Source organism: Phalaenopsis equestris, unplaced genomic scaffold (genome assembly GCF_001263595.1).
Source record: "Phalaenopsis equestris unplaced genomic scaffold, ASM126359v1 Scaffold000787, whole genome shotgun sequence".
Lineage (NCBI taxonomy): Eukaryota > Viridiplantae > Streptophyta > Magnoliopsida > Asparagales > Orchidaceae > Phalaenopsis > Phalaenopsis equestris.
Genome location: NW_018165227.1, coordinates 821753 through 847926, shown reverse-complemented (window position 1 = coordinate 847926; position 26174 = coordinate 821753). Strand labels below are relative to the sequence as shown.

Sequence of the window (26174 nt, the reverse complement as noted above, 5' to 3'; positions counted from 1 at the left end):
ATCGTCCCAAAAAGTTTAATTGAGCATTCGACAAGTAACAATGCAGGCAATGCGAATTGCGGCGATCGGACGTATCGACTCTCCGAATTGCGAAGCTTGTGCGCGGGAGTGGGAATTGTGCAAAAGGCCATCCTAAGGCTCAGGAAGGTCCTATAGGGAATCCCTTTTGGGTTTTCTCATGTTGGTTTCGTCCTTCTAAGTGCTAGAAGTTGATACCACACACGCGAAACTCCAAAAGGGGACGGAAGCGGGTCGAACTAAAACGAGACAGGTCCCACTTCTAAGGTTCTAAGATAGTCGAAGGGAGACCCCTAAGGCTAGATCCTAAATCCTAGATCCTAAGATCCTAACTCCTACGAGGAATACTAGACCTCACGAAAAAATGAGGTCAACACACACAAAGACACATGCATAGAATTCTTGCATGCATGCATGAGCACATACACTCCCACACTCGCATTCACACCCATGCACACACCCAGGCTCACACAATGCACCCACGAGCATAAGCATACACATGCATGCACGCAGGGACTCGCACTCACATAGAGGATATCAATAAGCAGGAATGATCTATGATATCTTTTTTATGAGAATAAAAAACATATTTCCTATCAATTGATAATGAAAGTGTATAAAGCTTAGTATTGCATATAGCGCATATAGTATATAGTATAACATATATCAAACATTCATTCACAAACCTTAACATGATTTGTTTTGCAGTGTTATCAGCCCTTCTTTTCATTAGTCTTTTCTTTCTTTGATAGGGTTGCTACACCTTCCGTTGGAGGATTATAATTTAGTTGTGTTAATCATTTTTGGCATGGTTTATTTTCCTGGGCCTAATTGTGATCCAATTTTTATGTGGTTGGGCTATAGTATGTGTGCATAGGCAAATACATGGATAAACTTTTCTCTTTGGGCCACTAGTGTTGTCTTGTTTCCTCATTATTTTCATACAACCATATTAACCTATTAATTTTTTCCACGTTAAATTTAGCATTCAATTACTTAACACTCGTTCCATGGAACATTGCCCAACTAATTCCATTTTTATAAAATTTATTTCTAAGTTTCATATTTTCTCATAACAATACATTAGGGATGCTTTTCTATTTTATGGTCCTAGCCTTAATTTAATGTTTTCTTTTTTGTATATATCCTCATTTTTTATAATAGATTTAAGGTAATTAAATTATCACATCTGGCTTTCTCTTTATCTTCTTTCTTGATTGACCAATTATTATTAATATCACATGTTCACGCTCAGTGAAATTTCTTATTAATTTGTCACCTATTTTGTCCATTAACTTTAATTCATCTATCTCCTAGAAAATATTTACATTATTCTAAAATTTGAGTTTTCTCAATGTCTCAGTGATTAAAAAATTTCATATGCAAAAGGTTTGCTAAAACGCTTCATTTTGAATATTCTTTGTAACATTTTGGTAAGCAGTGCGAAATAATGTGACCCATTGTTGATTCCTTATATAGTCTTACTATATTTAAAAAATTTTAAGTGGTCATTCAAGCACTATTCTTAATAATTGTTAGTCCATATTTTAATAAATTAAACTTATCTTTGACATGGTTTTTTTTTTTTTTTTTGTTTTTTTTTTTTTTTTGCTTTCTCAATGCTCATTTTAGAAAACTTGAGATTAAATTTCTTGCTCTATGGCATTTAAATTACGATGTTCTTTTATTTATAAGTATTGTCTTTTCTATTTTGATAGGTTTTAATTATGATTCTCTTAGATTTAAGTCTTCTTTGTTAATTACCATTGTTGTATATCGCTTATGAATAATACAATTCAATGAAAGGTACTTCTTATTCTCACTTTCCTTGGTGTTTCCTTGGTGTTAGAGTCGAAATCCCATTTCTTCTAACTTTCCTTGGTGTTAGAGTCGAAATCCCATTTCTTCTTTATAGCTAAAATTGCCATGATTGATGTGATATCTATGAATTCCTTGGAAGTTTATTCCTATTCCCCGTGCCAACTTAGAAGTTTCTTCATATTCCCCTTGCCAACTTTATTATTTACTCCATTAATCAATAAACATCATTCCATCAAATTACTCAACATAAATTCAATTTAGGTTGAATGAAGTAGAACTCTGAAATTTGAGAATTTCTTGGAAATGGATTAGTGATAAATTTGATGGAGCATAAAATCAACTCAACACACCTTTTTTTATAAAACTTCAATGAAGATCTAGGATATAATTTACCCAATGTATTTTGATGTCAAAAAGATGACACAGCTTTTTGATTTGATTTGAACTTAAAAATTTGATCGCACTCAAGGAACCTATAGAAGATTAACGAGAAACAAATGAACTGAAAATTAAGAAAATATGGTAAATCTAATTGAGGATTTTAGTCGATTATTTTGGAGAACAAGCCGAGTGTGTTTCTTTTTCAAAAGAACAATTCAATCAGTTATAAGCTTTATACAATCAATTTAAGGTATCTACTTATGCATGTATTTTAAGGTAAATTTCTCCTAAATGTTCTTCGTTCAGAAGGTGATTATTATTTAGCTTTAAGTGCTAAATTTTTAAGGGGAATTTAGATTGTGGATTTTGAGGCATTTGATCACAGGGCTATAAATCACATGGTTTTATTTATATACTCCTTTCCATGATTATGAAAATTTTGGGCAGTTTGTGGATCTTTTTCAAACTGTAAGGGTAAATGGTGTATTTGGGCTATTGGTTTGATTTTTCTTCATTCATTCATGTTCTAAATTACGAGTGTAATCTTGTGTTAGCAACCTTTTTTCATTATTAATGTTATAATTTCGTCTTAGGTATTACAATTGGCTGCTCTTGAATGTGTTGTAGCTTGTATTGTCTTGATGATAGTGAATGATCTTAGGTTTTATATAGTAACAGTTATCTCTAAGAAATTCCTAGAATTCAATTGATCCTTTACTACGATCCTACCTAGCCTGATGGATCACACGTTAGTGCCTATTGATTGAATTAAGGTAATTATGCATGGCTTAACGTATTCCTAAATTAGTGGACCCTCTGCTATTTTTAATTTTTGTTTAAATTTTTTTTGGACACCTTTCTTAAATTTGGTATCTCAATAGAATTGGCACCATCTTGATGATGTCACCATGTTGGCCTATGATGATTTTATTTGAGTTATTATACTCTTGGTTGACCCATGGAGTTTTAGTTGAACAATCCCAACCCATGTGGATTTATTGGTTGACCTAATTAAACATAATCATCTTGCTTGGCAACCTCAATTTGTTGACTTCAGAGTATGCCCCACATCGACGCTAATGAGATCTTGTTAATGAGTCCTAGATGTATTATGAATTCTCTTAGTGTAAAAACAATACAACCGGGCAAAAAGTATGAACCTACCTGACTCATGTCAATCTTGACTAACCCTAATAAGCTCTAATGAACTCTGTCAACTTCTGTTGACCTTGGTTAGTGTCGGTCGTGCTGGTGCGGACCTCTTTTGACCACTTTGTGTAATTGACCCACAATTTCTATTAAACCCAATCAACCCTATTCCTATGCAGATCTTTTTTTATAGTTTTGCTTTATGGGCCCACAAACATGAGCATGGTTATGCAGACATAGCATCATTTTGACGCTTCAAACAAAGCAAAAATTGAATATGAATTGTCCCCTCTAGCTCCCCCTGTTGGGATCCTCGAGTTTTTTTTTTTTTGGTTTATTGGTCTAGATTTGGAATCTTCTATAGATGATCTCTTTTTAGAAAATCTATGCATTGAGGCTTAGCCCCATAGTTTTTTTTTTTCTTTTTGTCTTTTTGAACTCACATGGTTGACAATAGGTTCATGAATTGCTTTATAACATGGGGGAATCGAGGCCAACCTTGCAAGGCCTCATTTTCATTTGGCGTGGTGGTAGAGGCCCTCACTCACATTTTGTAGGACTTCAAAGCATTTTTAAATACTACGACGACGACGACGACAACAACAACAACAAGCCTTTATCCCATTAGCAGGGGTCGGCTACATGAATCATTTTTCTCTAGTGCATCCTATTAAGTGTGATATTTTCATTTAATTCTAATAAATTAAGATTATTTTTTATCAATATGCCCAAGTCTTTCTAGGTTTACCTCTGTCTTTTTTAACATAAATTGAATCTAAAACTTCTACTCTCCTAAGCAGATTATCACTTGGTCGACGTTTAATTTGACCAAACCATCTAAAAAACGACTCTCTCTAATTTTGTCTGCCACTTGAGCTACACCAACCCTATTATAGATATATTCATTTTGCATTTTGTCTCTAAGTGTAAAGCCACCCATCCACCTAAGCATTCTTATCTCGGCAACACTTATCTCGGCAACACTTATCTTATCTCGGCAACACTTAATTAGTTTTGTGCTTCTATTTTAAAGGTCAACATTATGGACCATAGAGCATTATATGTCTCACCACCATCTTATAGCATTTTCCTTTCAGTCTAAGCAGTATGTTTCTATCACAAAATAGGCCCGAAGCATTCCTCCACTTCAACCAACCAACTTGAAATCAATTAAATATTTTTCTAGAAACTTTTGTTTTAGTTATTGTTATAAATGATAATAATTATATTTATTATTCATTTGATTGAGATTTATCAATTTTTCCAACAATGTTGTATGTTGTAGGTGCTTTTATAGTATAGCTAGTAAATAAATAAATGATTAAATTGATTAATTCCTAAAGGATTTCTTGTATTCTCCATCTTTTTCTTCCATGAATATTTTGAAAAGCTCAAATTGTTCTGATAAAAATCTTAGATATTTAGATTTGCAGAAAATGTCGGGCAGGCTTTAGATTTCATTTGGCATTTGCATCGATGGCAAAAGTAGGTGCACTGTTTGAACTGTAATAAGCTCTCCTTTTACTTAAATGGGTGCATATAACTTGTATTAAAGTCATTACGGTGAAAGTTTGATGTTGTATTGTAAGGGTTTTAGTTTCGACAAATGTTTAGTATATCACAATGCCTTTTGATAATAATATATATGAATGTCACTGAAGGACTCCATTCTTGCATGAAGATATGCCATTTTGAGTTTTTATTTGACTTTTTCATCTTTATTTCAGGCTTGGAATTGACGAAGAACTTGTGACATTGCTTGGGCGCTTTTCACCTGTATGTATTATCTTTTTATTTTGTGATGTTTTCATGACTTCAATGCATTTTAAATATCATAATCTACTTGTATTCGCCATTATGATGTCTAGAGGCTCACTTTAGATTCTAGTACGAACTGTTCATCTTTCCCTAAGAGGGAACATTATCATTTGTACACACGCACGTGCACACACACACATATGATATATAATCTCAAATGGTTTACAATAAATTATATGGTATTTAATTTATCTTTTGCATATATTGGATGGTTTAGATCATTGAAAAATATGTGTAGTAATTTTATTTTTAAGAATGCTTCTGTATGTCTTTTGATTATCCTTAAAATTTCTCACATATTTGACGAAACTTTAAATCATCATGATATTATGAAATTCAATCCTCATATACATCCTGTATATCCAAGTTTCTCAAGTGCCTATTTTGAGTACAGTTAATCTTATATAAGACATCCTGGTAGGATAAGGAAGATAAAGATAGTAAAATCATATGATATGAAGAGCTTGCTAGGAGATACTCAGTCCAAGGCTCAATCATGCCTAGTAACTCAGAAAATTGGGCATAGGTGTCTTTGCTGGATTAGTTGATGAATTCAATCATCACGCTAGCAATTTTATTTAGTGATAGACTTAGCTAATTGTTTGAATGTATTTTACTCTTTTGATTATACGCCTCATCAAATCTGATATATTTTTTATTTTTAAGTAATCTCTTTTGTAACACTAAAAAACTTGCTTCAAACTAGTAAATTAATGATTAGTGGGAGATTTTGCTTACACGAAGTCTTGGATGCTTAGCTCTTATATTTTTGTCAATCATCAAATCTAGAAACTCTTAGAGACAAAATGCGAAATGAATATATCCGTGATAGGGTTGGTGTAGCTCCTTTGACGGATAAAATTAAAGAAAGTTGTCTTAGATGGTTTGGTCACATTAAGCGTCGACCATCTGATGATCCGATTAGGAGAGTAGATGTTTTAGATTCGACTTATGTTAAGAAAGGCAGAGGTAGACCCAGGAAGACTTGGGCTTACTATATAAAAAATTATCTTAATTTATTAGAACTAAATGAAAATATGACACTAAATAAGCCGCAATGATGAAAAAGGATTCATGTAGCCAACCCCACGTAGTGGGATTAAGACATTGGTGTTGTTGTTATATCAAATCTAGAAACTCTCTCTATACTCCTAGCTTAGTATCACATTGTAGATCTTGTTAGTAGGTTATGATATTGCCCAACGACAAATATAGGCCCAGTAAATCGTAGTTTGTAGTTCATATTTAACAATGTGATTTCGTATTTGAAAGTTTTTTATAACAATATTTGCAAAAAAAAAGATGATAATAGGATTTCTCCTTATAGGACTATCTATTTATCTATCTATATATATATATATATATAAAGGAAGTCCGTAGCAGAGTCGCCAGAAATTGTTAGTTGCCAAATTGGAAATTGTTGGTTGCCGGAATGCATATCCCGACACCCGGTTTAATTTAATTTATATATATAAGTTTGAAAAGTATTATTTTAAGTTTTGAAATTACAAGATCAGACCGATCTTATATCCTCAGTAGTTTAAATAAACAAACCTAACACTGCAAGCAATGCATCTATCCCAAATAAGAGATACACTACTTACCGGTGATGCTCGATTAAATAAACTAAAGACTTTATGACATCCATTTAAGTCTGTAAAAAATCATTTTCTTATGTTGATCGACAAGTTCCTCTATTTAATGAAAAATTAAATAGGATTTATATTAAGATGGATTCTTAAAAGTTTCCTATAAGGACAAACTCATATAGTTAATTACATCTTAGATAACTGATGTTACAATGATATCGTAGCTTGAAGAGGTGTGGACGTTTTCTCTCTCGGCGAGGAGAGCTTCTTCCCAGACTTCGCAGGACGACGAGCAACCAACGCGAAGTTATAACCTCCTCAAACCCTCTATCTTTTCTTTCTTAGTTAGCCCTAAGGTTGGGGGATGTCATGGATCCTGAAGAGAATCTCGACGACTTCCCAATATATCCTATAGTTCAGCTTCAATTTTGAGAAGAATAATTATTTAAAGATTCTACCTTGCCAATTTTATTTGTTAGGGCTTACATTTATGCTAAACGGTCGCACAAATAGCCTGAAAGATATAAGGATTTAGGTCGTGACGAACGACAATCTCAGAATCCTAAGACGAGTTAGAGCTTAAATTGTATAGTAGCGTTATACAAAGGTCTAAAGATGAGTTGAAGATTTATGTCGCACTAGGCGGACAATTTCGAAATCCTATGTTCTGTTGTTTAATTATAAGAAGGATGTGCTGTTGTAGATCCTCATGTTGTTGTAGAAGGCTGCCCATAAAGCTAGCTCCAGGCTCCTCGACGAAGTAGCGGTCCTAAAGTCTAATGTTTAAAGGTTTAAATGATAAGTTGAAGTTCAATCATCAGGGGGGTTAAAGTTGATTTGAGTGACACCGGTTAGGATTTCACGTTTTCCTCGTTCCAATATCACTATTTTCTTTTGAATTTACTTAGCTTAAACGAGTTGTGAAACCCACTTAAACCGAGGAGATCTCGTTAGCAACTGTAGGTTACCTCCTTTGAGAAACTCGTAAATTCAAAAGGATGTTTTATGTTTAGTGACATTTCAAAGGATTTATGGTTACCTTTGAAACAATTTGTTTTAGATTTTGAAAATGTTGATTAATTTTTTAAAAGTTTTGATTTTGCAAATAAAATAAAGTGCACAACCAAACAGTTATGATATTTTGCAGTGAAAGTAAATTGCAGAAAGTAAAATGACAGAAATTAAATTATACTGTAAAAGCGTACTTGTCATCTTCTCGGCATTTCCGCTGAAACCTTAGCTTTTGCAACATGTATATAATTTTGCAGGAAATTAAATAAATTGCAAGAGTAGATGAATGTGTATCTAACAGTCCCCAAACTATGACTTATTGAGTTTTGAATGATTTTAGTGGATGATTTTAGAACAAAATATAACAAGTTCAATTTGTCCTTCAAAATATCCAAGTGATTCCAAAGTGTTCGTGGAATGACTTTGAACCGTTTTAAAGATCTCTTGAAACGTTTCGAGTTCATTTTGAACTTATCATATTGTTCTGTTAATCATAACAAGGTCGAATTAAAATTATCTCATTACTAAGCGAACCTTGACATTTTAATTATCCCAAGAAATAAAGGAAGTTAAATAGTCACTTAACATTTCACTTGATAGTTATATGAGTGGGTACCCCAAAGGGCAAGTTCAAAGTCATTAAGGATTTCAATGCCCAGAGTTAAAGTAGGTGGGTATAAAACGTTTGAAAGTTTTGATCAATTAATTAAGTCATCTTTTCTAATCTCAATTAAGACAATTATTACATATCGAACCTAGTTCACTATTAGACCCTCTCAATTTCAATTTTCAAAATAAATTTAAGATAATTAAATATTGAAATGAAATTTCTATTCTCATTAATATCAGACTTAGTATATATTTACTAATTTGTGGGCCTTAAATGAGTGAATTACTATCTTCATAGCTTAATCCCAACACCTTAGGATTATCTTAATTAAATTATCTTTCAAATCATGACAATTATCGAGATTACAACTTTACTCTTATAATAAAAATGTAACAAATTGGTTTCTAACTTTTAACTCATTATATTTCAATCGTCCAAAAAATTTATTATGATCAATATGATTCATTTACCCTTTGATTAATTTTAAAATTTAATTAAGACATTAAAATTCCAAAATTACCATTTTGCCCCTGGGTTCTCAATTCTATAACTTATCAAATAAACTCAAGTGACTCACAAAATAATTTTAAAGAAAAATACAAGACATAGGGAAATGTCGAAGGAAATAACAAGTGAAACAATTATAAGCATTCAGGTTCGGGTGGACTCAGATTTAGGTAGTCTCGAGGGACTCCGAAGGCAACATCGGTCACCCGTATATATAAAACCCAAAATTCAACTATAAGGGTTTTCTACAATACCAACTTAGGAGGGTACTCTTAGCCCAGTACCAGTGATTGACAAGTGGAAAATCTAGTTATATTACTTAAAATTTATATTTTGGCATGCATATAGGTTTCATGCATATAAGTAGTATCAAATTTTGTAGTCAAAATATTTTTGTAACTAACTTGTCTATTCCTATCATTGTATTTTATATAAAATATGATTGTCCACAAGTCGATCACGCCGTCGGGCTAGGACCGCAAAACGCCTTTAAGAAAGCAAAGGTGCCCCGCTTGTCTGGTGTCGGTGAATAAATTTGTCATCCTACATTTCACCGGGTCATTGAGTCGGGTCCCGATGTCGTAGGATGAAATATTATTCTGTTATACCACCGAATGTATTTATCATCAAGACCCAATCCCAGAATGAACCGTTCAACTTATAACCTTACTTGATGATTCATATAAAGAGACGACTATATATGTGTGCTTATGTTTGGGAGATAAGCACCTAAATCAAGCCAAGAAGCAATGAACAAAAGAAGAAAAATGAGGTGAGAGAAAGGAGAGACCAATCCACCTGAAATGACGAAGAAGTAAAAGGTGGAGTGACCCTCAAAAACGCATCTAAAATGATCGACGAAAAATCAAAAAAATGCGGCCCAACCATCCACGAATCAACCCAAAAGAGTATAATTTCTTCCAATTTTGCAAACGAATCAACCCAAATGGAATCATTTCCAAACTGCATTTCAAGCAAGTCGAAACAGCAAAGAGTTTGAACCAACGCAATGATTACATACGTGGCCCCACAACACTTACGCATTTACACACTCAAGTCTAAACCCAAATGTTTGCATTCACGTCATCCAGATCTTTCATAAATCAATTCCAAAATTTTTCTAAATAATAGTTTGTGAGTTTTCAAACTTTTCATGAATCCAATTCACATCAATTTTATGCTTCCCAAAACTAAATTCTAAAAGCCTTCAAATTTTGCGAATCAAACAAAAGGCATATAATTTTTAGACGGTAACTTTCTAAGCTCCAAAATCTTTCATATCACATCAAAATGCCACCATTAAAACCTCAAAATTATGTTTAAAACAATTCTCGATATCCAGCGATACAGATTTAAAAAAAAACTCGTTTGAAACTTCTTTCTAATATCGCAAAAGAACACCAAATATGTCTCGAAAATAGCCCAAAATGCAATGTTTAACACATCCAATTAGTGAATAAACCAACATGTAAGATCGACAAACCATAAAGCTCCACCCTGAAAACATCCTCTCAATTCAAGATACTAAGCAAATAATTATTTGTGAAGAGGGGAAAGAGATATAAATACCAATAAGAATCAAGAATTCTGCATATATATATATCCACCTTAAGTGCTATATGCATAAATGCCTATAAAAATAAAGAATTTTGCATATGTATCTATCCACCTTAAGTGTTATATGCATAAATGCCAATAAAAATAAAGAATTCTGTATATGAACCATCTGACCCTCCTTGATCCATAAATCTGACACTTCACGCATATATATTAAGTGACAAGAACCAAATTGGCAAGTTTAAAAATTTCGTAAAAAAAAATGGCAACAATCTCATATTTTATTCACGCAACTAGTACTTAAATTTGTTTTACATTTATGATTTCAAAATTTTCATAGCATATATATAAAAAAATACACAATTTTAACAGTCTGAAGTAAAAGACGCATTTTTCATTTATGCTTGTGACCCTAGGCAAAGTGACATATATGTAAGCATTGAAGATTAATTAATAGAGGTGTAAATATAAAATCTGAAATTTTATGTTTGAAACTAAGTGCTAGAAATGCAAATATATGAGAATAACAAAAAAAATTGTAAAACTAATATGCAAAAATCAGATGTATATAGTACAAGTGTTAAGATTTCAAAACTAGTAAACTTCCACTTCAAAATTTAGATATTACACATGTAGGTACTTAGGGATGATGAAGAATAACAAACATATATTTGTTTTACATTTTATATATGTGAGTATACAGGGATTCTAAAAAATTCTGCACATACACATACAAAATTTAAACACTATACATGTAAACACATAATTAATTGAGAAAACATGCACACCTAAGTTTTCATATTAATATATACATGACATTTCAGTGTTTTAATCTCATGCATAAAAAGATATATTTCACATTAAAAAGATGGAAGCACCTCCTAAGCGGCATAAATGTGGAGAGACAAGTTTTATATACATACTACATAAATCATATGAATACACGTATCTAACACCCAAACTTTCATTTATACATACATGTCATTCAATTCTCCATATATCCACAGCACAAATGCCCAAGATTTACATATATAGCATCCTTATAGCATCCAAATCTCTTATGACATATCAATGCAGGTTATGTATACATATAAAAAAAATAATGTGGTATGTATGTAAATTTCTCTATTGGAGTGTTAAGACAAGTGCTTCACCTCCTCTATAAACCAATATAACTTAATTTCCTAAAGAAAGGCAGCTAAAAAACTCTCAAAAACTTCAAATTAATAAAAAACAATTAACAAAGTAAGAACCTTACTTATATCAGCCACAAAATATCTAGATCTCCCTTGAGTGAGAGCCACCAAACCAATAGCCAAACTTTCCTCCTCTAAAATACCAATAGCCAAACTTTCAACAATAGAAAATCTTCCCCTAAAAGGGGTTTATATAGCCAAGAGGAGGAGACTGCCCTTGAATTTACCTGTGGTGAACCGAACACAAGGGGCAATTGACTAGAATCGCGACAAGAGCGACAGGGAGCAGACTAGGGCGGTGCCTAGGAAAGGGAGCTGCTAGGTCGGCGCATAGGAAAGGGAGCTGCTAGGTCGGCGCATAGGAAAGGGAGAGTTCAGTCGGGAGGGAGGCTCGGTTGGAGTCGCGCTTTGGAGGAATTGCAAATGAGAGGGGCGAGAGGCGTGAGCGAATTAGGGATTTAGGATTTTCCTTTTTTTCGTACTTTTTTATTTTAAGTTAATATTTTACCCAAATTTCGTGGATTCAGACACAATTTGACCCCGCACAGAACCATATCAAAATGAGTGTCCTTCCTATTCAAAGTCGATGTTCTGGACGCGCCGGCGGAGTATGTTTCGACATCCGAGGTCGTTCTGACAACCTCATCGACAATAGGGTAAAAAACGCGTCAAATTTAATTTTCGTCAAAATTTCGGCTCGCGATTGATCGCTGCAAAAATTTATTTAAGTTTCAACAAATAACGACGCACGCGATGTGCATTGTGGTATTCAAGCGTGTCGACCATTCAAACTACGAAGTTTGTGCGCGCGAATGTGCAAATTGTGCCAAAGGTAATCCTAAGGCTTAAAGGTCCTATAGGGACTCCTTTTGAGTTCTCTCATGTTAGTTTCAACCTTCTAAGTGCTAGAGGTAAATAACCACATACGGAACTCCAAAAGAGTATAGAAGCAGTTTGGATTTTTAAAATAAGGTGGGTCCCATTACTAAGGTTCTAAGCTAGTCACAGGGAGGATCCTGAGGCTAGACCCTAAACCCTAAGAGGAAAACTAGACCTCACTAAAAATGAGGTCAACAAATGAACCCCCAATAGATGTGGTGCGTCGGACAAGCACACGACACGTATTGGCCTTGACTGAAGAGATCAACAAAACCAACAAAGATATCTAAGCTAACATACTTAGAACAAAACGTAAAATTGAGTGACAGTTGTTTTTGCTGGGGAATTAGTAAGTGAATATACGATCGAAATCGAGGATTTAGAACTTTCGCTGGGGATTAGAAGGTGGATTTCAAATTATCAAGTTTTGGGTGCTCCGACAAATGAGAATCAGAATTTAGGTACTGACCTCGAAATGAGAATTGAAATTCGAGTATCCATCCCGAAATGAGAATCAGAAGCCTTGTTCCATTTAAGGAGGCCTCACACCGATCTCAAGGAATTGGGGAGAGAATCAGATGTCATACTCCATTTAAGGTGGTCTTAAAACCGATCTCAAAAGATGCAAAAAGGATGTCATACCCTATTTAAGGTGGTCTTAAACTTATCGGATGCCATAATTCATTCAAGGTGGTCTTAAAACCGATCTCAAAAGATAAGAATATGATGTCATACCCCGTTTAAGGTGGTCTTAAACCTACTCGAAGAAAATTGGGTAGAGAATCAGATGTCATAATCCATTTATTGTGGTCTTAAAACCGATCTCAAAAGATGAGAATATAATGTCATACCCCATTTAAGGTGATCTTAAACCTACCTCGAAGAAAATTAGGAGAGAATCAGATGCATAATCTGTTCAAGTTGGTCTTAAAAACCGATCTTAAAGGAGGAGAATAGGATGTCATACCTCATTTAAGGTAGTCTTAAACCTATCTCGAAGAAAATTGGGTAGAGAATTAGATGTCATAATTCATTTATGGTGGTCTTAAAACCGATCTCAAAAGATGAGAAGAGGATGTCATACCTCATTTATGGTGGTCTTAAACCTATCTCAAAGGAAAATTGGGTAGAGAATCAGATGCAATAATCCATTCAAGTTGGTCTTAAAACCGATCTCAAAATATGAGAATAGGATGCCATACCCCATTTAAGGTGGACTTAAACCTATCTCGAAGGAAAATTAGGTAGGGAATCCGATGCCATAATCCATTTAAGGTGGTCTTAAAACCAATCTCAAAAGATGAGAACAGGATGCCATAACCCATTTAAGGTGGTCTTAAACCTATCTCGAAGGAAAATTGGGAATCAGAATGTCGGCCTTGATCCCAAGAACACTGTGAAAATAGTGTAGAGAATTTGTGGTATTGAGCCTATAGATATAGGGGATGTGAAGATTGATAGTGGTGAGAAAAAATTTGTAAGATTTTGTGCAGAGTATGAAACTCTATGAGTGTTGTGACAAATTGGTGCAGACAAGGGCACTCGTGCTGTGAAATCGGAGAGTAAAGAACCTCGAACTCGAGAGAAACAAACTCATTAAATTTATAATTTTATTTTCTTGTTGTCTTTCTCACATTTAATTATTAAAGTATACTTTTTAAAATTTAATTTTAGTTGGTTGATTTATTTTTAAAAAATTTTATTCAAATTTTATTATCAAATTATTGTTGTATTGTTTTTTGTTTGTTATAAATTGAAACCAACGTATGATTATGTAGCTCTTTATCAATAGCACAAAAAGACAATTTAATAAATTCATTGAAATCTGGAAGAAATTTCATTAATCTGCTTCAGATTTGCACTACAAATTGAATACATGTTGAAATATCAAAAGATAACATGCTGAATACATTTGAAACATCATATGTTGGGTACATATCATATACTGAACACATCTGAGACATTTCATATTATATTTGCTACTCTGACGCAGTGCAAAAAGTGACAAAAACTGTCTATCTGTCCTCTATGGCAAACTCCTGATCAAATTGACATACTAAGCCACGTTTCGGGATAAGAATTCCTTTCACGTGTACTTAGAGGTGCAATCATCTCATAGCTTGTATGAGTGCAGCTCTTCCAACTCTGGGTTCGGACGGAATCCATGTTGTATTTTACTATCATCCATTCTTCTTAATGTCACAGAAACTTTGTGGTGTCGTACTCCCGGGATGCAGTGCTTGGCTAGATCCGCTTTATATCTTTTTAGAATTAGTACTGAACCCACTAACAACGGAATCTCGGCGAATCCTTTGAATTCTCCAGGGCCAACAATATCAATTTCTTTTCCAAACAGAATATTACACTTGCTCATAAAGGACACTGTGCAGAAGGGCCTTGTAAAATCATGGTTGTCAATATGCGGAGAGATGCAGTTTTCTTCATCATAAATATTGATTATGCAACTATTCGAAATGCAGTCTGCCAGTAGCATGCTCCACCTGATCATTCTTTTAATCATTTTTTTTTATCTTAGAAGGCAGATGATCCACATCGTCGTATCTCAAGTTACCTGGGAGGTTCCCTAGCCTTTCTTCGACAAAGTTGTAGCATCAACCACACTGAATGATTATCCTGCCTTTCCCGCGCATCCATTTCCACGGCTCTGAGTAAGTTTTCTTTATTAATAAACCGGCTCGACCTCGGTCTCTCTAGTCAAATACGCAGTCAATAATTATTCTTTCATCATTTTCGGAGAAAATTGTATATAGCTCTAGGTCTTCCAAAATGTTGACAAATTTCTCTTGGATTTCTTTATAGAATTCAAATTCTCTTTTTTTAAGTCTGTTCATTCTTTCTAATTCTGCAGTAGGAATCTTTTGTGGTCATCGGGGTTGCTCCCTCATTTCAATGTCTGTGGGAAAATATGTCTGACTTGGCTTCGTATGCAGTGGAATATATGACTCCATATTTGGGTGCGCTATCTCCTGGCACCTTGTGTTGGCGGACGTATATTTTTCAAAGCTACTGTAGTGATCCAAATGAAGGACATTGCATCTTGGGCACTCCACAAATGCTCCTCTTGTTGATGCTTGTGTTGGAATTTCAACTTTGCACATCGGGCAACCTTTACAAAGTTCATATGAAATTTTTAATTGTGTCTGCTCCGCAACAAACTTAGACTCATCCTCTGTAGCAGGTGGACTGGTAGAAATCTCCCTCATGCATGGGTCATAGATTTTTCCCTCAGGAATTGGGCTAAGTGTATTATCTGCTTCTTTCATACGTCTTTTCTCTTGACATAAGAAAGCTCTATGTGCCACACAGAAGAACGCAACGCCGTAATGCCAACCACCGTAAACATAGATTTAGGATGAAGAAAGAGTATGCGCCACTCAGAAGAACGCAATGCCGTAATGCCAACCGCCGTAAGCATAAAGTTATATACAAGAGTTTTCTCCGAAAATGATGAAATAAGAATTTTTGACTGCGTATTTGACTTGAGAGACCGAGGTCTAGTCGGTCTATTAATGAAGAAAACTTACTCAGAGCCGTGAAAATGGATGCACGGGAAATGCATGATAACCATTCAGTGTGGTTGTTGCTACAACTTTGTCGAAGACATGCTAGGGAACCACCCAAGTATTCCCTCAGGTATCTTAAGATACGATGAGGTGGATCCTCTCTTCTGAGATAAAAAAAATGATTAAAAGGATGGTCAGATGGAGCATACTACCAGCAGACTGCATTCTGAATAGTTGTATAATCAATATTTATGATGAAAGAGACTGCATCTCTCCGCATATTGATAACCATAATTTTGTAAGGCCTTTCTGCGCAATGTCATTCATGAGCAAGAGTAACATTCTGTTTGGAAAAGAAATTAATATTGTTGGCCCTGGAGAGTTCAGAGGATCCGTCGAGATTCCGCTGCCAGTTGGTTCACTACTAATTCTAATAAGAAATAGAGCAGATATAGCTAAACACTGCATCCCGGGAGTACGACACCACAGAGTTTCTGTGACATTAAGAAGAATGGATGATAGTAAAATACCGCATGGATTCCGTCTGAATCCAGAGTTGGAAGAGCTGCGCTCGTACGAGCTATGAGATGATTGCAGCTCTAAGTACACGTGAAAGGAATTCTTATCCTGAAGCGTGACTTAGTAGGTCAACTTTATCAGGAGTTCGCCATAGAGGACAGATAGACAGTTTTTGTCACTTTTTGTACTACGTCAGAGTAGCATATATGATATGAAATGTCTCAGATGTGTTCAGTATATGATATGTACTCAGCATATGATGCTTCAAATGTATTCAACATGTTTTCTTTTGACGCTTCAACATGTATTTAGTTTGTAGCGCATATATGAAGCAGATTAATGAAATTTCTTCCAGATTTTAATGAATTCGTTAAATTGTCATTTTGTGCGATTTATGAAGAGCTGCAGAACCATACGTTGGTTCCAATATATAACGAACAAAGAACAATACGACAAAATTTTGATAATAAAATTTGAATAAAGTTTTTGAAAAATAAATCAACCAACGAAAATTAAATTTTGAAAAGTATACTTTGATAATTAAATGTGATAAAGACAACAAGAAAATAAAATTATAAATTTAATGAGTCTGTTTTCCTCGAGTTCGAGGTTCCTCACTCTCTGATTTTGCAACACGAGTGTCCTTGTCTGCACCAATTTGTCACAACCCTCACGGAGTTTCACACTCTGCACAAAATCCTACAAATTTTTCCTCACCACAGCCAATCTTCACATCCCTTATATCTATGGGCTCAACACCACAAATTTTCTTCACTATTTTCAGTGTTCTTGAGATTAGGGCCAACATTCTGAATTCCTAATTTTCCTTCGAGATAGGTTTAAGACTACCTTAAATTGGGTATGACATCATGTTCTCATCTTTTGAGATCGGTTTTAAGACCACCTTGAATGAATTACGACATCAGATTCTCTACCTAATTTTTTTCGAGATAAGTTTAAGACCACCTTAAATGGGGTATGACATTCTATTCTCATCTTTTCAGATCGGTTTTAAGACCACCTTAAACGGATTGACATCTGATTCTCTACCCAATTTTCTTCGAGATAAGTTTAAGACCACTTTAAATGGGGTATGACATTCAATTCTTATTATTTGATATCGATTAAATAGATTATGACATCTGATTCTGTACCTAATTTTCTTCGAGATAGGTTTAAGACCTCCTTAAATGGGATATGACATTCTATTCTCATCTTTTGAGATCGATTTTTACGACTATCTTGAATGGATTATGACATTCGATTCTCTCTCAATTTTCTTCGAGATAGGTTTAAGACCACCTTAAATGGGGTATGAAATCCTATTCCCATCTTTTGATATCGGCTTTAAGACCACCTTAAATAGATTATGTCATTCGATTCTCTACCCAATTTTATTCTAGATAGGTTTAAGACCACCTTAAATGTGGTATGACATCTAATTCTCATCTTTTGATCGATTTTAAGACCACCTTGAATGGATTATGACATTCGATTCTCTACCTAATTTTCTTCTAAATAGGTTTAAGACCGCCTTAAATGGGGTATGACACCCTATGCTCATCTTTTGAGATCGATTTTTAAGACCATCTTCTCTTCTTTTGAGATTGGTTTATAAGACTACCTTGAATGGATTATGACATCCGATTCTCTTTCAATTTTCTTCGAGATAGGTTTAAGATCACCTTAAATGGGGTATGACATTCTATTCTCATCTTTTGATATCGGTTTTAAGATCACCTCAAATGGATTATGGCTTCCGATCTTCTACCCAATTTTCTTCGAGATAGGTTTAAAACCACCTTAAACGGGGTATGACATCCTATTCTCACTTTTTTTAGATCGGTTTTAAGATCATATTGAATGGATTATGACATCCGATTTTCTACTCAATTTCCCGGAGATAAGTTTAAGACCACCTTAAATGGGGTATGACATCCTATTCATATCTTTTGAGATCGTTTTTAAGACCACCTTAAATGGAGTATGACATCCGATTCTCTCCCCAATTCTTCGAGATCGCTGTGAGGCCTCCTTAAATGGAACAAGGCTTCCGATTCTCATTTCGGGATTGATACCCGAATTTCAATTCTCATTTCGGGGTTAGTACCCAAATTCTGATTCTCATTTGTCAGAGCACCCGAAACTTGATAATTTGAAATCCAGCTTTTAATCCCCAGAGAGAGTTCTGAATCATCGATTTCAATCGAATATTCACTTGTTATTTTCTCGGCGAAAACAACTGTCATTCAATTTTACGCTTTGTTCTAAGTATGTTGGCTTAGACGTATGTGTTGGTTTTGTTGATCCCTTTAGTCAACGCCAATACGTGCAGTGTGCTTGTACTACACGCCACACCTATTAGAGGTCCATTTGTTGACCTCATTTTTTGTGAGGTCTAGTTTTCCTCTTAGGGTTTAGGGTCTAGAATTAGGATCCTCCTTGTGATTATCTTAGAACCTTAGTAATATGACTCACCTCATTTTAGAAATCAAAATTGTTTCTATACTTTTTTGAAGTTCTGCGTGTGGTTATTGACTTCTAGCACTTACAAGGTTAAAACTAACATGAGAGAACTCAAAAGGAGTGTCTATAGGACCTTTAAGCCCTAGGATTTTCTTTGGCATAATTTGCACCTTCGTGCACTTAAACTTCGCAGTTAGAACGGTCGACACGCTCGAATACCACAATTCAAATCATGGGCGTCGTTTTTTGTTGAAACTTAAGTAAATTTTCGTAGCGATCGATCGCGAGCCGAAATTTTGATGAAAATTAAATTTGATATGTTTTTGACCTGATAGTCGATAAGGTTGTGCGAACGACATCAGATGACAAAACTGATTGCTTCGGCGCGTCTAGAACATCGACTTTGCCTAGAAAAGACACTCATTTTTATATGATTTCGTGCGGGGTCTAATTGTGTCTGAATCGACGAAATTTGGGTAAAATATTAACTTAAAATAAAAAAGTGTGAAAAAAAGGAAAATCCTAAATCCTTAAATCCCTAATTCGATCATGCCTCCGCCCCTCTCATTCGTAATTCCTCCAGGGCGCAACTCCAACTAAGCCTTCCTCCCACTCGAACTCCCCTTCCCAGGCGCCGACTTACTTAGGCGCTCTTTTTCCTAGGCGCCGACTTAGTCGTTCCCATCGCCAACCTAGCATGCCCCCTGTCGCTCTTGTCGTGATTCCGGTCGATTGCCCCTTGTGTTCGGTTCACCACAGGTAAATTTAAGAGAAGTCTTCTCCTCCTTCTTGGCTATATAAACCCCTCTTGGGGGAAAATTTTTTGTTGTTGAAAGTTTGACTATTGGTATTTTGGAGGAGGAAATTTCGGTGGGTTGCTGAATCTCTTGATTCTTTTGGGCGTCTGGGGTTGTTGACGAAATTTTGTTGAATTCTCCACAGTTAGAAACTTCGCTTGAAACGACTAGCAAGATGACTCTTTTCCTTTTACTCTCCTTTAATTCTCATTTTTTTTCTCTCTTATTAGCTTTATTTGAGCTCAATGTTGTTCATGTACATAATGTTGATGTCGTAAAAGGGAAGGGTCAAAATTTGTTTTTTTTATGCGTACGCTGGGAGCAAAGTCAAGGTGTCGTGCCTTGCTTGTACTAGCTTAATAAATTCCAGCCTAGGTTATAAGTACTAGAAAATGGTTTCTATGTGTCTAATTATATTATTGGTATCATATTGAATGTTTTGAAATCATCAACCTCTTCAAGGGGTGGTTTGGTGGCTCTCATTCAAGGGAGATCTAGATGCTTTGTGGTTGATATAAGTGACGTTCTTACTTTATTAATTGTTTTCTTTTATTTTGAGGTTTTTGAGAGTTTTTTAGCCGACTTTCTTTAGGAAATTAAGTTGTATTAGCTTATAGAAGAGTTGAAGTTCTTGTCTTAACACTCCAATGAGGAAATTTACATATATACCACAGTTCTTTTTTATATGTTTATATACATAACCTGCATTGATATTCCATGAAAGATTTGGATGTTATAAATGTAAAACTTGGGCATTGGAAATGTGGATATATGGAGAATTGAATGACATGTATGTATAAATGAAAGTTTGGGTGTTAGATACGTGAATTCATTTGATTTATGTGATATGCATATAAAACTTGTCTCTCCACATTTATGCCTCTTAGGATGTGCTTCTATCTTTTTAATGTGAAATATATCTTTTTATGTATGAGATTAAAACACTGAAATGTCATTTATACATTAATATGAAAGCTTAGGTGTGTAAGTTTTCTCAATTAATTATGTTTTTACATGTATAGTGTTTAAATTTTGTATGTATATGTGTAATACAAAAATTGCTACATGTGTAATATCTAAATTTTGAAGTGAAAGTTTGCTAGTTTTGAAATCTTAACACTTGCACTTATATAACACCTGATCTTTGGATATAAGTTTTATAGATTTTTTTGTTATTCTCATATATTTACATTTCTAACACTAGTTTCAAACATAAAATTTTAGATTTTATATTTACACATCTATCAATTAATTTTCAATGCTTACATATATGGCACCTTGCATAGGGCCCCAAGCCTGAATGAAAAATGCGTATTTTACTTCTGACTGTTGGAATTGTGTGTTTTATTATATATATGCTACGAAAATTTGGAAATCATAAATGTAAAACAAATTTAAGTGCTAGTTGCGTGAATAAAATTTGAGATTGTTGCCACTTTTGTCTACGGAATTTTGAAACTTGCCAACTTGATTCTTTTCACTTAATATATTTGTTTGACGTGCCAGATTTATGGATCAAGGAGGGTCGGATGGTTCATATGAAGTATTCTTTATTTTTATTGGCATTTATGCATATAACAATTAAGGTGGATATATAAATATGCAAAATTATTTATTTTTATAGGCATTTATACATATAGCACTTAAGATGGATGTATACATATGCATAATTCTTGATTCTTATTGATATTTATGCCTCTTTCCCCACTTGTCAAATAATTGTTTGCTTGGTCTCTTGAATTGAGAGGATAATTTGAGGGTGAAGCTTTATGGTTTGACGATCTTGCATGTTGGTTTATTCACTAATTGGAGGTGTTAAACATTGTTTTGTAGGCTATTTTTTAGACATATTTTGTGCACTTTTGTGACATTAGAAAGAAGTTTCAAACGAGTTTTTTTTTCAAATCCATATCGTTAGATATCGAGAATTGTTTTAAACACAATTTTAAGGATTTAGTGGTGGCATTTTGATGTGATATGAAGGTTTTAGAGTTTAGAAAGTTACCGTCTAAAAATTATGTCTTTTGTTTGATTGGCGAAATTTGAAGGTTTTTAGAATTTCGTTTTGAGAAGCATAAAATTGATGTGAATTGGATTCATGAAATGTTTGAAGACTCACAAACTATTATTTGAGAAAAGTTTGGAATTGATTATGAAAGATTTGGATGACGTGAATGCAACATTTGGGTTTATGCTTGGGTGTGTAAATGCGTAAGTGTTGTGGGGATGTATGTAATCATTGCATTGATTCGGACTCCTTGTTGTTTCGACTTGTTTGAAATGCTGTTTGGAAAGGACACATTTTGGGTTGATTCATTTGCGAAATTGGAGGAAATGCTACCATTTTGGGTTGATTCAAGGATCGTTGGGCCGCATTTTTGGGACTTTTTTCCATCATTTAAGATGCATTTTTGAGGGTCAATCCACCATTTCTTCACCATTTCAGGTGGATTGGTTCCTCGTCTCTCTCACTCCATTTTTCTTTTTTTTCTTTGCTTCTTGGTTTGATTTAGGTGCTCATGTTCGAAACATAAGCATACATATATAGTCGTCGCTATTTATGAACAATCAAACAATCATTTTGAGGTTGGGTCTTGATGATAGAGGCAGTCGGTGGTAGAGCGAAATAATGTTCCATCCTACGATATCGGGACACCACTCAGAGACCCCGTGAAATATTGAATGACAATATTATTCACCTACACCAGACAAGCGTGACACCCTTGCTTTCTTAGGCTGTTGGCGGTCGTAGCCCGGCGGCGTGATCGACTTGTGGACAATCATATTTTATATAAAGTAATATGATAAGAACAGACACGTCAGTTACAAAAGCATTTTGACTATAATTTTTTATACTACTTATATGCATGAAACCTATATGCATGCTAAGTAAAATAATTCGATTGTCCACTTCTCAATCACCGATACTGGGCTAAGGAGTACCCTCCTAAGTTGATATTGTAGGCGGTTAAAGTTGATTTGAGTGATACCGGTTAGGATTTCACGTTGGTTAAGGAGTATCCTCCTAAGTTACTATTGTAGGAAATCTTTCTAATTGAATGTCGGGCTTTATACATACGGGAGACCGATGTTGCAGAATACCTAAATCTGAGCTTACCCGAGCTTGAATGCTTATTGTCCACTTCAATTTTTTTTTTTAATGTTTCACTTGTTATTTCCTTCGAGATTTCTCTGTCTTGTAGTTTTCTTTAAGTTTATTTTGTAAGTCACTTGAGTTTATTTGATAAGTTATAGGATGAAGAACCCTAGGGACAAAATGGTAATTTTGGAATTTTAATGTCTTAATTAAATTTAGCTTAATCAAAGGGTAAATGAGTAATATTGATCATAATAAACTTTTTAGAATCTTACTGAGAAGATTTAGGCAATTGGAATATAATGAGTTAAAAGGTAGAAACTAATTTGTCACATTTTCATTATAAGAGTAAAGTTGTAATCTTGATAATTGTCATGATTTGGAAGATAAGTTAATTAAGATGATCCTAAGGTGTGGGATCAAGCTATGAAGATAGTAATTCACTCATTTAAGGTCCACCAATCGGTGATTAGATACTAAGTGATATTAATGAGAATTGAAATTCCATTTCAATATTTAATTATCTTAAATTTACTTTGAAAATAGAAATTGAGATAGCCTGATAGTGAACTTGGTTCGATATGTAAGAATTGTCTTAATTGTTATTAGAAAAGATGGACCTAATTAATTGATAAACACTTTATAGCCTACTTTAACTCTGGACATTGAAATCCTTAATGACTTTGAACTTGCCCTTTGGGGTACCCACTCATATAACTATCAAGTGAAATGTTAAGTGACTATATAACTTCCTACATTTCTCGGGATAATTAAAATGTAAAGGTTCGCTGAGTAATGAGGTAATTTTAATTCGACATTGAGTTGATTAATAAAACAATATGATAAGTTCAAAATAACTCGAAATGTTTCAAGAGATCTTTAATGTGGTTCAGAATCATTCCCCGAATACTTTGGAATCTCTTGTATATTTTGAAGGACAAATTGAACTTGCTATATTTTGTTCTAAAATCATCCAATAAGATCTTTTGAGACTGAATAAGTCATAGTTTTGGGTCTATTAGATACACATTTTTTTACTCTTGCAATTTATTTAATTTCCTGCAAAATTATATACATGTTGCAAAAACTAACGTTTCAGCAGGATGTCAAGAAGATGACAAGTACATTTTTACAATATTATTTAATTTCTGTCATTTTACTTTCTACAATTTACTTTCACTATAAAATATTACAACTGTTTGGTTGTGCACTTTACTTTATTTGCAAAATCAAAATAGTTTTTCAAAAATTAATCAACATTTTCAAAATCTAAAACAAATTGTTTCAAAGGTAACCATAAATCCTTTGAAATGTCACTAAACATAAAACGTACCTTTGAATTTATGGGAGTTCCTCGGAGGAGGTAACCTACGGTTGTTAAGGAGATCTCATAACTTCCTACATTTCTCGGGATAATTAAAATGTAAAGATTCGCTGAGTAATGAGGTAATTTTAATTCGACATTGAGTTGATTAATAAAACAATATGATAAGTTCAAAATAACTCGAAATGTTTCAAGAGATCTTTAATGTGGTTCAGAATCATTCCCCGAATACTTTGGAATCTCTTGTATATTTTGAAGGACAAATTGAACTTGCTATATTTTGTTCTAAAATCATCCAATAAGATCTTTTGGGACTCAATAAGTCATATTTTGGAGTCTATTTGATACACCTTCATCTTTTTTACTCTTGCAATTTATTTAATTTCCTGCAAAATTATATACATGTTGCAAAAGCTAATCATTCAATGGGAGCAGCAAGAATATGACTGATACGCTTTTACAATTTTATTTAATTTCTATCATTTTATTTACTGCAACACTATAAAATATTACAACTGTTTGGTTGTGCACTTTACTTTATTTGCAAAATCAAAATAGTTTTTCAAAAATTAATCAACATTTTCAAAATCTAAAACAAATTGTTTCAAAGGTAACCATAAATCCTTTGAAATGTCACTAAACATAAAACGTACCTTTGAATTTGCGGGAGTTCTTCGGAGGAGGTAACCTACGGTTGTTAAGGAGATCTCACCAGTTTCAATGGATTTCACAACTCATTTAAGCTAAGTAAATTCAAAAGAAAATAGTGATACCGGAACGAGGGAACCGTGGGATCCTACCCGGTGTCGCTCTAATCAACTTTAACCCCACCCCGCCCCCCATGATTGAACTTAAACTTGTCATTTAAACCTTTAAACCTTAGACTTTAGGACTGCTACTTCGTCGAGGAGCCTGAAGCTAGTTTTGTGGGCAGCCTTCTATAACAACATGAGGATATACAACAACACATTCTTCTTAGAATTAAACAATAAACCATAGGATTTCGAGGTTGTCCGCCTAGTGCGACATAAATCCTCGACTCATCGTTAGGCATTTGCATAGTTCTGCTATACAATTTAAGTCCTAACTCATCTTAGAATTCTGAAGTTGTCGTTTTTCACGACCTAAATTCTCATATCTTTTAGGTTATTTGTGTGACAATCTCGCATAAATATAAGCCTAATAAATTGGCAGGATGAAATATTTAAATAATTCTTATTCTCAAAATTAAAACCAAATCATAGGATAGCTTGGGAAGTCACCGATGTTCTCCTCATGATCTATGACTTCTTTTAGTTCTTCTTCCTTTAGATTCCGAAATAAAATGTTTCAAATTTGAGTCATTCCCCCTTCACACCTCTTTGTTCGATCTTTTGAAAAGTCTTATCTTTTGAAAAGTCGAAAAGTCTTATCCCCTTGAACTTTTTGAAGATAATATCCCCTGATTATTATCGAGAGTTTTCTTAGGTGGCCTCGGGTATCTAAGATGTAATTAACTATAAGGGCTTGCTTTTATGGGAAACTTTCAAGAGCCCAACTTAATATAAACCCTATTTAATAAATGGAGAAACTTGTCGGTCAACATAAACAATTGGTTCTTCGCAGACTTAAACGGATGTCATAAAGTCTTTAGTTTATTTAATTGAGTTTCACTCCCCTGTGGGATGGATGCATTGCTGGCGGGTTATATTCGTTTATTTAAACTACTGAGGATATGAGATCGGTCTGGTCTTGTATTTTCAAAACTTAAAATATTACTTTTTAAAATTATATATATAAATTAAATTAAATCGAGTGTCGGGATATCCATTCCGGCATCCGACAATTTCCAATTTGGCGAACGATAATTTATGGCGACTCCGCTACTGACTTTCTTTTTGGGTCGGGGCTTTATATTAAGGATTTCATTAT

General features: G+C 34.2%; 1 protein-coding gene across 1 annotated transcript in view; it reads left to right on the top strand.

Moving 5' to 3' along the window:
• Positions 1-26174, top strand: part of LOC110031187 — a 165971-nt gene that overhangs the window by 125473 nt on the left and 14324 nt on the right. Inside the window, exon 16 of the mRNA XM_020734272.1 lies at positions 5097-5145. Within this exon, the coding sequence (XP_020589931.1) occupies positions 5097-5145 (49 nt within the window). The remainder of the gene's footprint in view (positions 1-5096; positions 5146-26174) is intronic.